At 41.3% G+C, this 16,992-nt stretch overlaps 1 protein-coding gene across 6 annotated transcripts in view; it reads right to left on the bottom strand.

Annotated features, from left to right (window-relative positions):
• LOC115019743 (signal-induced proliferation-associated 1-like protein 2) overlaps positions 1–16,992 on the bottom strand; it is an 81,484-nt gene that overhangs the window by 18,909 nt on the left and 45,583 nt on the right. For all 6 annotated transcript variants that reach the window (XM_029449301.1, XM_029449302.1, XM_029449299.1 and 3 more), the window contains 3 exons: positions 11,582–11,856; positions 4,382–4,636; positions 1,095–1,241 (listed from right to left, as the gene is read on the bottom strand). In XM_029449301.1, coding sequence (XP_029305161.1) covers positions 1,095–1,241; positions 4,382–4,636; positions 11,582–11,856 — 677 coding nt within the window. The remainder of the gene's footprint in view (positions 1–1,094; positions 1,242–4,381; positions 4,637–11,581; positions 11,857–16,992) is intronic.

The raw sequence follows: 16,992 nt of genomic DNA, 5'->3' as shown, positions 1-16,992 counted from the left end.
AAATCTTAAAGAGCTTCATGTAATAAAGGTTACAACAGATGAACAGAGGCCACATTGTCTGGTGATCTTTAGCTCTAACCGGAGATCAATCGGGTAGTCAACATATCCCGTCGCTCTGCATCGTGGCAGCTCTGACAGGCCACAGTGATCCCTGAGAGTTCAGTGCACTTTTGACAGAAAGGCAGCAGTGTGCAGCTAAGCCTCTTGTCATGGTCTGTAACCACTTACAGACAGACAGTGGTCTCTGATGGATTCTGCTCAAGTACCAGCGTGACAGATGTTACGCCTGTGCAGTGTGAAGCCCTGCATACCTTTATATGATCGAAAGTATGAAAATAAAAAACCCAGAATATAGACGAGAGATGAAAATTGATATGTACTGTTAAGGGGATACAACAGGTGAATTGGAAAGCTTTGATTACAGAAAGAAATTGTGGCGGCTATTTTCATGTTGACAGAAGCTAAAAGGTCTCCGTCAGCTGAAGCCTCTTCCTCCTCCTGCTCTCTTTTTTATGATTTTTCACCAAAAGATGCATTTCCAATGGCTTTCTCCAAAATGACTGTAGTTTGCTAAAGTGGCACTCCAGTTGCAGTATGTTAGGACAAGAAAAAATTCTTTATAAGCACTTGCTATCATTCTTAAGTGTTCATTTTCCTGTGTCCTTTTTGAATATTCGGAACAGAATAATACTGTACTAGGCAATGTCATTTGTGTTCGAGCTAGCTTTGATGTTCTTCTGAATGTAACCATGAAAGTACAGCTCTGGGTTGATTAAATGGCAATTCAGTGAGAAAACTCGTACATGAAAAATAATCATCCTCCATCATCACTAATTTTAAGCTGTGGATTTGGTATTATACCGTGACAGGCATCAGTCCATTGTTTTGTTGAAAAAGAGTGACGAATGGCCAAAAGTGCGCTGATGATTTGGTCATTTCATGTGGAAAAATTGCCGTCATTTTGCAAAATTGCAAGTTCTCAGAAATAGTGCTGGGACTGATTGTCGCTGCATTTATTACTGCAAAGCCACATAATCCTGGAGAGACTATTTCAAGGCTGTTTCAAAAGAAGTAACACTGCTGTGGTCCCATACCCATCGTATCCAGGCTGCTGGGACCAGGTGCCACTGCCACAGGGTCCTGGATCACTGGAGGAGGACTGGTTACTGGGGGAGCTGCGGTAGTGCTGGTCTCCCTTGTTACATGAGGTGACCTGTGGGTTCTCCATATCCTGCAGTGTCCTGCAGAAACAGAGGGGCAAAAGATACACAAGTGTAAAACACACTGCCATAGACAGTCAAAACTTAGGCTGCAATTACTTGCTTAGAAATTGTGAAAAATTACAATTTCCCTGAGACGTCGTCAAACTGCTTTGTTCAACCAAAACCACAGGATATTCAGTTCACAATGATACAAAACAAAGAAAAACAGTGAATTGTTATTAATTATTATGATACGATGGAATCTGTAAATGATTCAAACGATTAGTTGGTCGTAAAAATGTTGACGATTAAGTAATTGCTATGCTATTAATTTTAGAGCTGCATTATCTGTATAATTCATATTACTCTCTAGAAGCTGACATTTCACAACTGGAAAAACATTCTTTCCCTCACAGTTCAGTGTTAATGACTTGTTTATTGTGTGTCACTCCAGCGAATAGTTCCTTAAATGCGAGCACCGTGGATAATCTCTAAGAAAACGTGAGCACTGAAAGTGAGGGGGATGGCGTCTTGTTCTCCAAATACAAACATAAACAAGAGATTAATTATGGTAATACTCCTCAGCGAGTAATCCAGATGGTGCAGCCCTGTGTGTATGCAGAGTAAAAGACATAAGTAGCTTGTGAATGTTATAGGATGTGTGAGATTTCTACTTTTAAACACAATCTGCTCTTTAACTGCTTTTCACATAATATCTTAAAGAAGTTTAGTCATTTACCTTCTCAGACTTTGAGCATTATCTCAGCTGATCTGGTTTAATATCTTGAAACAAGACGTTTCCTTGCTTACTTTCGCCTGGTCAGGAAAAACTTGAGGACTGCGGACTTTCTCAAGTGAAAAATAAACACTGGATTCGAGTTATGTCTGCAGCCTAGAGGCCTTCCTTTTAACAAACACACCAAAGTAGGTTATATGAACCCGGATGGAAATAAGAGTGCAATAACATACGCAGGATGGCTTTCACATTATGTCTCCAGACAGGTCTGGCTGCGTACTCTTTCTTCTCATGTATTTGTTTATATAATGCGTTTAGCATTGGGTCTGAATGAAGCCTACACAATGTGTGTACTTCCTCCCTTCTTTAAATATTCACGAGCATGATCATTCAAAGACCAGAAATATGAGGGTCCATTTCATAAAAATAATCCAGTAGAACCTCATAATTCAAAAATCACAGTATAAAAGTCAGTGTAGAAGGTGACACATTCTTTCCCTTACTGCTTTGTCCTTTGTCTAGACCTCCATGGGAAACTCACTAAACTGTCAGTAACTCAGTCGCAGCACACATCATCGAACGCTTTGGCCGGATCGCTACATTTCCTCCCCGGCTGAAGTGTTAGTCGCCTCAGCCGGGTCCTGGGACTTCAGTGTGAAACAGCAGCAGCTGCTTTTGTTCTGCTTCTCTTCCTCTCTTGTACATAATGTAAAGTTCTTGAGGGAATATTGAACTTTTTTTTCTCTACAATAACATGCGAGGCTACAGAGATTAGGGGTCGTTCCCAGTTGTCTGTGTATTAGGTGTCATATTTTACAGTGCCAAGTCTGGATTCAGCTGAACGTGAGGATGGGATGATGCTTTATCCAAGCTATCAAGATTCATACGTGTCCTATAGAGCAGTGGTTCCCAACCTTTTCTTTGTCTCATGTCCCCCCACATCCCTGTGAGATTCACTCAAGTACACTTTTATTGACACCACATGTCATTTAAATTTTAACTGGATGTTATTTAACACTATTAATTATGTAACAGTGGATATTGTTTTAATACATTTGAACTGACAATGTTTAGGTCAATTTGGTCAAGTTCGTACTACTACTACTACTACTTGGGCGGTCACAGCTGGACATTTCAAACAATTCATTTGTTAGTTTTAGCTAAATATTTTAACTGTTTATCCATAATATTTATTTTAACCAAATACATTTAGCTGAGAATTTAAGCAGTTTATCAATTAATTTAGCTATATGCTTCAACCATATATCTATAACTTTTAACTATTTCAATATTTTATTTATTACTTATAGCTAAACGTTGCTAAAAATCAGTATGTATATTATATTTTTATATACAAAATAAAAATCATCAGAACTAGTTGAGCTACTCCAGAATCTTTCCATGTTCCCCTGGCAACTGCAGAAGTACCCCCTGGTGGGAAATCGCCGCTATTGATTTAAATCAATTATTCTATGTGTTGATTTATTTTTCTGGAATATGCGACTGTATAATATTCCCCTCCTGTCTCTCTCCCACCATCCCTCTTCAGAGTATGACTCCTTCTTCCCCCTCCTCTTCTCCCACTCCCTCTGGGGAGCTACATATCATGGTCCGGGGAAGAGCACTCTCTTTGTTTCTGCAGTAATTGGATGAGATGAGACGAGCCGTGTCAGTGTCCCCATCACCTCCTCCTCAGCAGGGTGCAGGAAGAGGGAGGGAGCGAAGAGTAGGAGGGGTACGGAGAGGGAGAAAAAGGAGCGAGGGAGAATGAGTGCTCCCGCTGCCAGGGACTCTGATTAGGCAGAGAAGGCGACCATTATCCCAGTATAGTCAGAACAGACAACACCAGGGGGGGGTAAGTGTGACACACTGGAAAGGTTATCATGACTGTAGGGGTTTCATTAGAATGAACAAATCACTGCTTTACATGGCTCAATGGAGATGTCCAAAAGAGACACCGGTCTAGGACAGGAACAAAGTCCGATTGTGGCCTTATCATCTAAAGGGAAATGAAAGCGAAGCCATGAATTCATTGGACTAAAATGCTCCATTTATATGCATGCAAATAACTGAACACAATAACAGCCCCTCAAAGTGTTATTGCGGTGCTTCTCTAAATGAGAACGGCTCAGAGTTCAAAGAGTTCATCTCAAAGGATTGGATCTTTTGAGCGTCGCACTGTTTGATCGCAAGCTCTGCTCTGTCTAGCTTTCTGAAAAACCTCGAGTAGAAAGCTTGACTTCCAAAAGTGTGAAGAAAGCATCATTTTGTTCAATGTTTTCATAAAAATTGATGATGTATTGACACAAAAGTACATGTTCTTTTTCAAGCTAATGGAAATCTCGTTTAAGCAGTGTTCCTTTATTGCGTAAATCAATATGAAGCAGTAAACACAACTTCTTTAATTTTGTCAATTCATAGTCTTTTAAAAATGTCACGTTACCTGGACCCATCTGGCAGCTTCCTATCAAAGGAGGTGCTACGTGGGATAGCTGCCTGGTGCTGCCGGAGGATTTCTTGGCACTGCAGGCGATCGGGGCCCTGCGTGGGCGAGCCCCGGGACAGCGGAGCTCCAGCATTCGTGGGCACCCGGTGCCAGGTGGTGTTTCGCCTGAAGGGCGTCTTGTACTCGCAGGGTGTACCCTCGCTGTCGACCTTGTACTCCACCATGGGTATGCGGTAGAGCTCGGAGCAGCCCCTGAGTGGGAAGGAGGATGTGGAACGAAACAAAAAAGAAGGTTAATGGTCAGCAATGAGGCCGGGGTGAAAAGAGTACGGTAACATTAGAGTTGCATTGCAGGTTGCATTCCTTATAATGGCGCCTAAAATCTTAGCTAACCTCTTCAAGCTGTTTTCCATCTTTCCAGGCATTTAGTTGTAAGCAGCTACGTGACCAGCCACCAGTGAGTTGCTAACTTTGTCACGTTCGGAGTTGCTGAAAAATATTCTTGTTCATTGTTGTTCTATTAACTTTGTACAAGGTGATGCATAGACTGCTTTACTTTATAAATAAATAAAAAAAAACTGAACCACAACTTTCCATCAGTGTCTCCTAAACGCAACATGTGTTGCTCTGCTGAAGGATCACGATCATCTTTTTCTGGTTCAGCGTTACATTATACAACTTTCTATTCCAGAGACATTCAGCCCAACCACGACCTGGCCCTCTTTGGATGCTCTAAAGAATCTCTTGAGCTGCCGTACGACACGCAGATGACACTGCACTTAAAACGTATTCTCCTGACCTGGAAGTCTTCTGCTCAAGGACATGTTGTGTATTATACAAATGGAAAGACTGCGTCTGCACAAACCTAAAACACAGAATAGACGTGAAAGGATATGGGGACTATTCGTGGCAAAGTGTCATATGACACCACATCCATTGGGACTCTGACCTGCCTGGCTACATGAGTGGGTGTGGCGTTTAACTCAATTCATATATTCATGTTACTTTACCTTGCTCTTGAGATGTTACTATAGTGACCCTGTAAACTGTCTAGCAGCCTTTTTATTTGTTCCCTTTAATTTTCTCTGTATTGATTTGTATGTCCTTAAAATTGGCAACTGCATATAAAGTATTACAAGTAGATCATTCATGGAACAAACTATTTAAATAATAAATACATTATTCCACAATTATTACTTCAGCAGTGTGCATACATCTACAATTACAATTCATTATTAAGGATGCAATTAATCATAAAAATAACAAGAATTTAATATCTCAAACTTTTTAATTTCAGCGTTATGATGATTGCATCAGCCAATAAATCCACATTATAAAGTTATAATGAATATTAATAATTTAATAACATCATGCTTGATGCTACATTACATTTGAGAATTTAATAACAGGTTTCAGTTGTTTCAGTACTTCGTGTACAACATAACTAACCCTGATAACAGTTGGGGGGAGGGGAATCATTATTCCACTACCATAACTACACCAAAACACCCTAATGCGGTCAGAAGCATCTAGCCAGGGGCAGACGTCTAAATATAGTGTGTCCATCCATGTGCAAGCATGTGTGTGCAACAATAAACACAGTTACAAATATACACAGCGAGGTATTACAGGCACATCGGAGCCGCATAGTAAACAATGGAAAACACTTGAAAATCCTCAGTTTACCACTTAATCAGATATAGGTCTCCCATGAGAAGCTCCACACAGGAGGCCTTTATCCTCCCTCCATCTCCATCCCATTACTGCTACCAACACTGAGGATCTCCAGGATGGACAAGGCCTGTGATGCCATTTCATGCAACATTAAGCTTTGGGGCTGGGCAGAAGCTTGATGTGTATGTTTGGAAGAACGGGGGTGGTGGGTCAGGGTTAAACAGCCGGGATGCTATGCTAGCTCTCCAGAAGCATCTCAAGCATGAACCTAATGATTACACCACCCTCCCCTCTTCAAAGTCCATTTTCCAGAATCCACTGGGGGATGGAAAGCCGTGTATACTTTGCTGTGGTCATACATGTACACAGAGCAAAGCTTCAGGAGGCTGATTGCAAATAGTACGGTGGAGGGGGCGAGTAATCCCTCTCAGAGAGACCTTTTCATCAAACTAGGCCATGGGTGGCTGGACTGTTTACAACCTGCCTCCCACTAGAGCGGTGGGTGTTATAAGATCTAACTAGAAGATCATCCGGCGCTTCCTCCTCGTTCACCATGATGCTCACATCTGGTCAATGTCCCGACAAGCTGGCCTCATCCATGATGAAAGACGTCAATGGTGCACTCTACAGCCTCCATAGTTTACATTACTTATTTACTTTATGAGTGTAGCATGCATCACTGGTTCCACATACGGGGCAGTGAGAGTCATTTGTGTTATTACAGCATCAGAAGATCAGAGCTGTTTGTAAAAGAAACAGGAATGTATCTTGTTTGGCGTGTATGAGATGCACAGAGAACGGTGATTTGCATTGTTACACCTGTGATCTGTAATTTTTTTTTAAACAATTTTTTTGTTAATGTCAGAAGAAAAGGAACGCTAACAAGAGGGTTACATCCTGACTGTTGGTCAATTGGATTATGACAGGGCTGCTAACCCACTCATTACCTTGATTAACTATCAGTGTGTGTGTGTGTGTGTGTGTGTGTGTGTGTGTGTGTGTGTGTGTGTGTGTGTGTGTGTGTGTGTGTGTGTGTGTGTGAGATCACGGCAGGTTGCCACACATCATTACTCTCTGAATAAACCAAACATGGCTAACAACTTGTCAACAGGAAAGGTCTCGGCCACCGCCACCAGAAAGTGCAAGAACTGACAGGGTTCATTTATCTTATGATGCTAATATTCACCCTCAGCGCCTCTACAAGCTAAGCGGAAAGTGGAAATGGCCATCTTATTGGCCTGATACATGTGGAATGTGCTTCTTGTTTGTAATGTATAGGGGGACTTGCGGTGTATAAATCATGGAGAAACCGCAGGAAACGGGTGTCCAGGAGACATGTCCAGGCAGTCATACGGAGGGGAGGAAGCCAGGGACTGGTGAGAAATAATACTGTCTGCTTCCTCTTGATTCCACCAGGAACTGCTGTAGGCCTGGAATTTACGATAATGTTTATTATCCATTAATCTGTTGGTTAATTGTTTAGTCCATAAATTAGTTCTTTGGACTATAAAATGCCAGAAAATTGTGAATAATGTCCATCAGTATTTGCCAAAGCAATAGATGACGTCATCAAATGTCTTTGTTCACAAAGATATTCAGTTTAGAGAGTAAAGAACCCAGAAAATATTCACAGTTAAGAAACTTTTTTCTTCAGATCATCAATTATTTGCCAGTTTACCGAATCGATTAGTCGTTGATCGCTAAACTGCTGCTGCACTCTTCAAGTTAAACATGATAGACCATAAATTATCCCACAATGGCCTTACATGAGCTTGTAGAAAAGGGGAACATCTACACCTTAAAACCAACATTTAGTCAACTAAAAATAGCACTACTGTCTGACCTATTGAAGGAAATCATTTGACAACACAAGTTGCCACAACTTGATGTGACAATACTTAAATAACACAATCGCTCGTTTTAAAACGAATAAATAAAGAGTGTGTGGCCAGTTTGAGGTGAACAATCAGCTCCTTCAGCTATTGGCTCTTAAAGAATTACAATAGATCAGTGTGACAACAGGACCTTAGACACAGTAATGACATGGCCAGCGACTGAAGGACATGCTAATCCATTCCCAGAGTCTATGTCACAGCAAAGAACCTCAGAGGTTGTGACCTCCACCAGCCCTTTGCAGAACATTGTCAGGAGGTTTATTAAATAAGGTGTGTGGAAAAAGTGTATGGGATTGCAAAAAAAGAGGGGGGAAAAGCCCTATTCAACCATTTCTTTGCAAACTGATCTAAAAGGAAAGATTTTGTGAAGAATGTGAGGGGATTAGGCCGAGCAATTTGTGATGCAGGTTCTCTGAGTTTTGGTTTAGCGGTGCTATCTTTCACAGGGTGTTGGCATGGGAAGTGAGAAATCCGGCTTAACTTCAGTCCAGATGAAAATCCATGATGACAAGTCTGATGACACTTCAAAAGGAAAGGTCACAAGTGGCCATCTGAATGTCACAGGCAATACTCATTATCAGCAGGGGGCTGGTGCAGGTTGAACCCACTTAATTTCAGGGTAGCCACCATTTTAAACATACATCTTGGTGATTCAAAACGAAAATCTCTTCAAACAAAAAAACGGCAGATCCTCTGAAAATACAGCTGCTTTTTTGTTTCTGTTCCCGTTTGAAGGTCTTGTAGTAATCATCCATTTTAGTCCGTATTGTACTGATCCTCTTGTTTATTCTTCCATCTCTGATGACCATATACCAAAACATACAATCACTGCCATTTTCTGTACATTGCATTCCCGTTTCAAAGACTTAATCTATTTAATCTTTTCCTCATTAGCTTGATCCAAGGCTAACATGTTGAACTTGTTTAAAGCTTTTCAGAGTGATGATGGAAAAGCCTCTGGTATTGCACTGGGCTAAAACCACATCCTTCCTTCAGAGTAAATAAATACAGTACAAGGTTCGGCTAATATTAGAGCCATATCTCCACTGGCCTCAGGCTGAGCGGGGTAAACCCATTTAGGGCATGAACAGCTTGAGGAGGTTTGCCGCAAAAACCAGTGCTACACACTGGTCATTCAACATCATTTTAGCAGCCAAATCACCCCGTCAATCCTCTGCTGATTAATTGAATCTGCAGGAATCGCAAAATGAAGAAGACTAAATGATATTCTGACACTTTATGGTAAGGAAACCCATCTCCTAGCCCCAACATTTGCTTATAAAAACATTTGTTCTTGTCATGGTAGCAGTATGGAGCCAGGGTACATTGTCTGGAGGTCATGAGACTCTTGTCCATTGTTGTTAGACTAACCCCCATGCTCTCTGGCCACAGGGGACTGACTGGGGCCTTCGGGCCTCTACTGAATTCCTTTCCTTTGAGATAATAGTGGAGAAACTGGAGGACTTATTGTTGACTGCAACACTTTAGCAACTCAAAAGACACAGCAGCGAAAAGAGTTGAGGGCCCTCGAGATTCTTCACCTGACCTCTCACCTCTTGATTTGATGGAGCCTTGGGAGAAAATTCACAGGACCCGAGACGGAGCCTTTTTTATTCTCATGGGACGAAGATGACAAACTGTGTTTTAGTAAGACGTGGAAAATCTCCCAGTACAGCTCAACAGCTCTGACCAGTATAGACTCCTGCTGTAATACCTACTAATCTGCCAGATGCATCGGTTAGCAACGCCATATATGGGTCAAGCGCACTGAATTATGCATCATAGCACCCTTTCTGGACGCACAGCAGGATGTAACGCATACTTATTTGGAGCTTATTGGTGCTACATAGCATGTGTATTTTTAAAACCCTCTCTAATTTGCTGTCTGAAGTACCTTCATGGGCTTCGGTGGTGTCAGTGAAACCATGCCAGATGTCTTCCACTGGCACAATTACCGTACCCTTACATACCCCTCCATCCTGTGACCACATCTCAGACACGCTCTTGTCGACATAGAACCAGTTTTGGAAGAGGTTTGTTTTGTCTGCTTTCTGCTATACTGAACTGCGATTATGACTGTATCATCATGTATCATCACAGCTCGTGGTAAGAGGATTAGACGTCGGTTCTGCCAGAGAGGCTGCTGCAGTGGAGTCACAGATGGGCAAATATGTTACTCCTCTGTTGCCAGACAAAATGTTGAAATGCAGACACACACACACTATCAGATTTTCACTACACAATTATCGTTGCCAACAATATTCACAATGACAATATTATGGTGGTATCTACAGGAGAGTTTGAAAAAAATAATAAGCCAAATGAATTTTTAACTTTGTTTATTGTGCGTTTTATCTATTTTTTGGTTAATGAATTACACTCAAAATACGGGTGTAGGGAAGTGAAGTGTACAAAAAGAACAATTACAAGGACGGATAGTAAAAAGGCAATCAGATGAACTGATAAACAAAAAATACCTAACATCTGCCAACTCTATGTTATCGAGTGTATCATTAACATGATATGACTATTTCGTTTTTAAAATTCCACTGTTAACTTTAAAACCGGTTTTGCGACACAACAGCGGGTTATCAAAAATACTTCATCAACATTTCCGTTGCATAGGGTTAACACATGTGCACACAGAGTAAATGTACATTGCGTCAGGTAACTGTTTTCATCCACAGGTTTTTAATTGAACGATTAGCTAACAATGTTAGCATTACCTCTAACATCACTAACAGAACATGTTATCAAGAAGAGGTACTTTCTCCACACCGTCAAGTCATTCTGCTGTGGTGATCTGCGACAAAGTGGGAAAAGCATTCGCTGGTACACAAATCTGTCACAACTGAAGCCCAACCAAAACAAAGATGTCGAAGATGCGAGTGTGAAAGAGTGATGGTTGTGATTTCACAGGACTGTCAGTCTCTTACAGAGAAAACAAGCAGACGTGCTTTCAGAACAAACATTTCACACAGACCTTCATCTCGTCCCATCACAAAAGATCATGTGAAATATTCTTCTCTCTTTTTTTTTTTTTTTTTTTTTTTTTTTTTTTTTAATCACGGGAGCGATGGAGTCTCCGCATGGGTGTGTGTCCCTAAAAAGCCAAACACTCCCATACTAATTGCTGAAAAGAAGATTGGGCGAGGTTTTAAAAAAGGCAATCTGCAAATGGGAGCTGTCAAACAATGGGAGCGAGAGCTGAGTCATTAATCAAAAAGCTCCTCTCATTATCATTAGTGAGAAACGCTGACTGTCCGTGTGTGCGTGACTCTACAGCCCTGCTGGTGCTTTCTCTTGCAACAAAGACGCATCAATACAAAGAGAGTCCCCTCTCCAGAGAAAACAGAGGAGAACAACATCAAGCCTCGTGCAACAAAAACAGTATGTAAGCATTTCTTTATGCCAGAAATCTGAAACACGAGGGCAAATGTCAAGATAATTTACCACAGCTGCTTAGCAAAAATGAGAAAAAGACAACTCTTCTGTTATGACTTCATACATTTTTGACCTGCTTCTCTGTTTCACTAACCACAGCACAGAAGCTAAAATTGAAAGACAATAAGAAGTCTGCAAGTGTACGCTTTTAAGGAATAATAAGAAAACAAAGACGAGGAGTTACCTTCGAGGGGCACCATCTTCGTGGGGCTGGATTATAACCACTTTGACGCTGACGGATGTGCGCAGCAGGTCAATCATTTGCTCATGGGTGAGAGTAGCGACAGCCACCTTGCAGATCTCCACCAGACGGCTGCCCTGCCTCAGCCCTGCTTTCCAGGCGAAGCCAAAGGGCTCCACGTCGGCCACGATGCCCTCAAAGTTGACATGGAATCCGAGCTGGCCAAGGCCGTTTCTACGCAACGTCATCTCTGATGTCTCGCAACCTCTGGTGGCGATCTGGAACCAGAATCAAAATAGTTTTGTTAATTATTTACAATAAAAGCACATTGATTTTGTCTGGATGCACTGATGTAGGAGCATAAAAAGAGAAGGACTTTAGAAGAAAAAACACTTTGGTAGAAAACAAAATCCAACACATGAAAATGATGCAATCAAACAGAGAAAACTAAAAACAAGCATGAGAAGGGCAGAGAAAGACTGACAGTTGAGTGATTTTAATATCCTTTAATAAGAGCTTTCTAAGCTAATATAGTAGATTCAAACAGCAGCCTTCAACAGTGTACAGTTTGCATATTTATAATAGATATGTGTGGGTTTTATTACACAAGAAAAATACTATTAGAGCGAGTAAAATCCTGTCCGTAGGCAGAAGTGCACGTGCATGTTTGCTTGGCTAATTCAAAGAAGCTCTCAAAAGGGAAGTTAATAAGAGGATACATGATAGAGCTAACTGGTTCAGCCTTTGAGCTGCTTAGTGGCAGCTTAAACACACATGTACTGCAAACTCAAAATACACACCTTCATCTGTGGACACTGACTACAGTGGCTCTGTGGAGGCTGAGGGGAATTAAGAATTACGAACTTGGACTTGTCCACAGAACTAAGTCTGATAACCAGAGCACAACATTTATTCACCAACACATAACCCACTGTGATGAACACAAAATTATTTTTTCACCCTTTTTATCGCAATTCTAAAGACTACAGCCAAAACCGGAGACTTCACCCATTGATACTTGGCGGACAGTTGCTGCTTGTCCAATTGCGTGCTTGGATGAAACTTAAAAAATTGGCTCTTGTCCAATCATGTACTTGCAAGCAAATGAAGTTGCTGACTTTTCTTAGCAGTAGTTTGGCCTCAGCCTCTGCTTAAAAGCAATTTAGGTTCAGCTGAAGTTCAGGCAACTCTGTTGTTTTAGCAGCAACATTTCAGTCTGAGCCGAGATGAAAACATGCAACTGTAGCCTCTCTACGTTTGCCGTGATGACATGAAGTTTACATTTTTGGCTACACTGCAGTGGGACTGGACAATTTTTCTTGTGAAAACGACTGGAAAAGAACTTCTCCCTGCATCCAATGAGTTTTAATCACCCATCAGATTAGTTGTGGTTCAGTTGTGGGTGACTGCCTCCATTTGCCGCAGAGTGGCAGCTGGCTTCAGGGACACATTAACTCAGACTATGGCCTGTCAACACTCCACCAGATTCTCACACTGGCTGAAATCCTACCCCGCTGTGTGAGAGGGGATCCGTGACAACCATAATGCATCTCATAGTGAGACATAGCCCTAAAACTTTATTAGGAGGAAAGGAACTCATCCTGTTGGTGAAATTATAAGTCACAGTCTTGCAATAAGTGCGTGCTCACAAGATTCAGTTTTCAAAGAGAGATGAAACTATAGGAGCACTTTGGTGACCCACAACCCACAAACTAAACAATCACTCTGCAGAAACTTCAAGAGCAAAAGAAATTGGACATGTGAAGCCAAAAGAAATCTCTGAGGGCAAAGTCTGGAAGTAAATGGCCTGTGTATGAAGAAGACATTGGCCGGGGAATTAGGGACCATGAATCAAACTTCCCTTTGTCAGAAATTCATTAGGCCTAAATAATAGCTTTCTAAATGCCTTCATCATTATTCAGTCCATCCAGAAAACTAATGTGCCCAGGTTCTCCTCCATATGGCCCAAATCTATAATGGCTGTATCCTACAGGACTCTCATTATCTCACAGGAGGAATTTGTGGCCTGTAAAGCTATTTTAATGAAGGATGGTGACATGAAGTCTGGCAGCGTGGTCTTGTGTGTGGGACTGCCCCAAAGAAACAAACAGTAGCAGCCTCAAATCTGTTGTCAAGCAGTGTTGCTGGCATTCATCCTCAGTGAGAGGTCTGACAGCCAGAAGTAGCTTTGACATTGATGACACCGTCTGTACTGTAGTAGCAAGTTTCACAGACATGACAAAACCTTGTCATCCCACTGAAACTTCAAAGAACAGAATCTCTAGATGAAACTAGAGTCACTCGTTTCCTCTGGGCCGAATCGATTTCTAAATATAGGACAGTGGCTTCATGTGGGATATGCCGATTTTTTTCTTTTCCCTGCTCATCTTTGGTCATGGAATGTGTAAATAGAGTTGTGTTTTGATTGCCAATCTTATATTTCTTGTCCTTTTACAATGCACTACCACAAGCACAATAAATACAGTAAATTGACAGTTTTTTGGATTTGGACTGTTGGTTGGACAAATATTTTGTTTTATCGACAGACTAAAACCAAATATATTTGACAAAAAAAAAAAAAGAGCATGAAATTATTACATTGCAGGGAAATTACATACAATGATTAATCGCTTATCAAGATAGCCGTTTCTCTTAAGCATTTATTGTCATCATAGTTTTTTCCTCATTTTATTTTGCTTCCATCACTCAAATCTATAGCAGATAGGGTGATTAGCCTTTATGTGTAGCCCTGCTGATGCATACAGGTCGATAAAGAAACACTCAATGTGGGAGACTGTCTGTACTTTGTTCAGCAGACAAAATAAATATGGCACCCCAGCCAAGATGACTCGTCTCATAAAAGCCGAACACGCGGCCACCCAGCACAGCAACACCCTGGAGAAGAGGCCGTTATCACAAAGCTTTTAGTTGTGCTCTCACACTGGCGTCCTCTGTGTGTTACACTGGGCAATCTGTTCACTCTGGTTCACATTACATCACAGGTCCGGCAGCCTGTAAATCCTCCCAATGAAACACGATTCGAGTCAACCTCTGGGACATTACAGACACCTTTGGGACATAGTATGCTCATACCCAAATGTGCTGACTGCTGCTACTCCACGCTCTGTATTACTAATACAAATATCCTACACTTATTAATACTTATTCTGAGATTATTCTGTGAAATATCCCTCACAAATCCCGTGGGTAAGTGGACAGTAAATGTGAGAGGATATTAGCATAGTGAATGAGGAAGCGATGTCCTTTGGCTAATCACAAATGCTAATATATCCTGCTCTGTCCTTCCTTATGATGAGTGACACGTGTGTCCTTTTAAGATTAATTATGGTAAACACTTCTTCAGGATCTTGTGCTTTTTGAGGCGGCCGGGAATATCTTTGTGCCCACATTCACATTTTGCTCATTTCTAAGCTCTTTGGAAAATAGTTCCACGCGAAAGGTGATAATAAAAAAACGTGTCATTATCTCCGCCTGTCGTAATCCTCAGAAGAATGTTCTTTCTCGTGTTTTTCGCAGGAAATGGATTGTTACTCCCATGTTGTTTTCTGAATCAATGACAAGCTGGATGGGAAATTTTTTAATTTTACGAAGAAGTTGCCAAAGGGATAAGTGGAGGAGAGGCTCAGGTTTGGATTTTGGGATTCAACCTCAATGTTATTCAAAGGAAACAAAGGATTGCCTGATTAGTGGTTTCAGTAAACAAACCATGGAAACTAGAATAGGAAAAGCAAGTCTACGCAACAACACAAGGAGCGGAAACAAGGCATCGGATGCCAGTGTCCAGGCTGAGGAACCAGGTGTTTTGATCTATTTTTTGTAGACCCCAACAAAAGGACACAATGTAACCAGGGTTGGGGTCGAATAGTCAAAAAATGACTTCCCATGTCTTTTCCTAACCAGTGGTCCTTGACCTTGCTTGAAAAGCATCATGAGGTCAAGAAAAGATGTGAAGGAGAATTAATAAGGACTTAGGAAAAGACAACCGCTGTATTAAGAGAATCCGACTGCACTTACAGTAGGCTATGTATTTTTCAACGGAGGATGTTATTAACAGTCAAATGGTGCGTCACTTTAAATGTTGCTGCTGCAAGGAATTGTGGGATGGCATTTAGAGAATTCGAGTAGCTCTTATCATGGCTGCCACTTAGATACTTTCACTCAGTTAGGAACCTTCCTAAGGAATAAAAGACTGTTGCACCGCAGTTCAGGGCCACAGAGTTGTACAGATGGCCAAGGCAGAACTACAAAATGCGGATGAGAGAAATTGGACTAAGGGGATAGTTCTCAATAGCAGTGAAGTAGTGAGGCCAAGTGTCCTCTATTCTTAGCCTTTCAGACCCAAAAAAACAGTCTGTGTTTCCTCTCCTTCAAAACTGGGTTGTGTCCCGTTTAAGCTACCTCCTCCTGTACCTGCCCCCAGACATCCACGAAATCGAGAACGAGCCAAAAACACATGATCGTTAGTCTTCGACTGCTGCAGGGAGTTTTTATTAAAAATGCTATGATGTTTCATGTTTTATCCTATCAAATACAGGTCAGGACAACATCTGTACTTGTGTGACCAAAACGCTTAACTGTACACTTTTGCTGATTCAGTGTGATAAGCCAAAGAAAGCTATCAACATGAGGTCTATAATCCTCTCTAGACTCCATTGATTTCACATTCAAGTGACACTCCCGTCTCTGGACAAGACAGAAGACCAAGCAGCCAGACGAGGGGGAAGTCAGGAAAACGACAACATTTTGGGTTAATTCTGTCGGGAATGCTGAGGGGAAGGAACGCAAGGAAATATAATAAAATACCAGAAGCTCAGCGTGGCATTGACAGGATAGATATAGGTTAAGCAAGCAACAGTTGTGCTGACATAATGAGGAAAATTGAATAACAAGGTTTGTGGTAAGTAGTAAAGCTACAAAGGCAAGAGCAATATTTGCAGAATGCATTGTTTCACCACAGAGCTACCACAACTATCCCAAAGTAAAATGCCTCACTACACCATTAAAAGTAACAGGCAGCCATTTTCCTTCTCATGCCATGCAGTTTATGTGTGAAACAGTCATAATAGATTTACTGGGCAATTCTGACGACTACAGGCTACTACTACGCATTTCATAGGAGTTACTTACAGGTCTCTTTCTAAAAGGCAAAATATACTGGTGAACTACTTTAATAAAAAATAAATAAATAAAGTGCTTTTACATTAGATATTGGGACTAAAACTACTACAAGGAAGTTCTCATAAGATATGAAAAGGCTATTTAATCAGCAGTCGACACAGCAGAAATAGCTGTTGGCCCTTTGAGAGATAAGTTAACAACATTGCTCCAGCAATGTAGTGCAAAGAGAAGACCAAATGTTCTCTTGTCATTTCCAAAAGAGTGCCCAAACTGAG

This window comes from Cottoperca gobio, chromosome 15 (assembly GCF_900634415.1).
Source record: "Cottoperca gobio chromosome 15, fCotGob3.1, whole genome shotgun sequence".
Classification (NCBI taxonomy): domain Eukaryota; kingdom Metazoa; phylum Chordata; class Actinopteri; order Perciformes; family Bovichtidae; genus Cottoperca; species Cottoperca gobio.
This window is presented reverse-complemented; position numbering and strand designations above follow the sequence as displayed.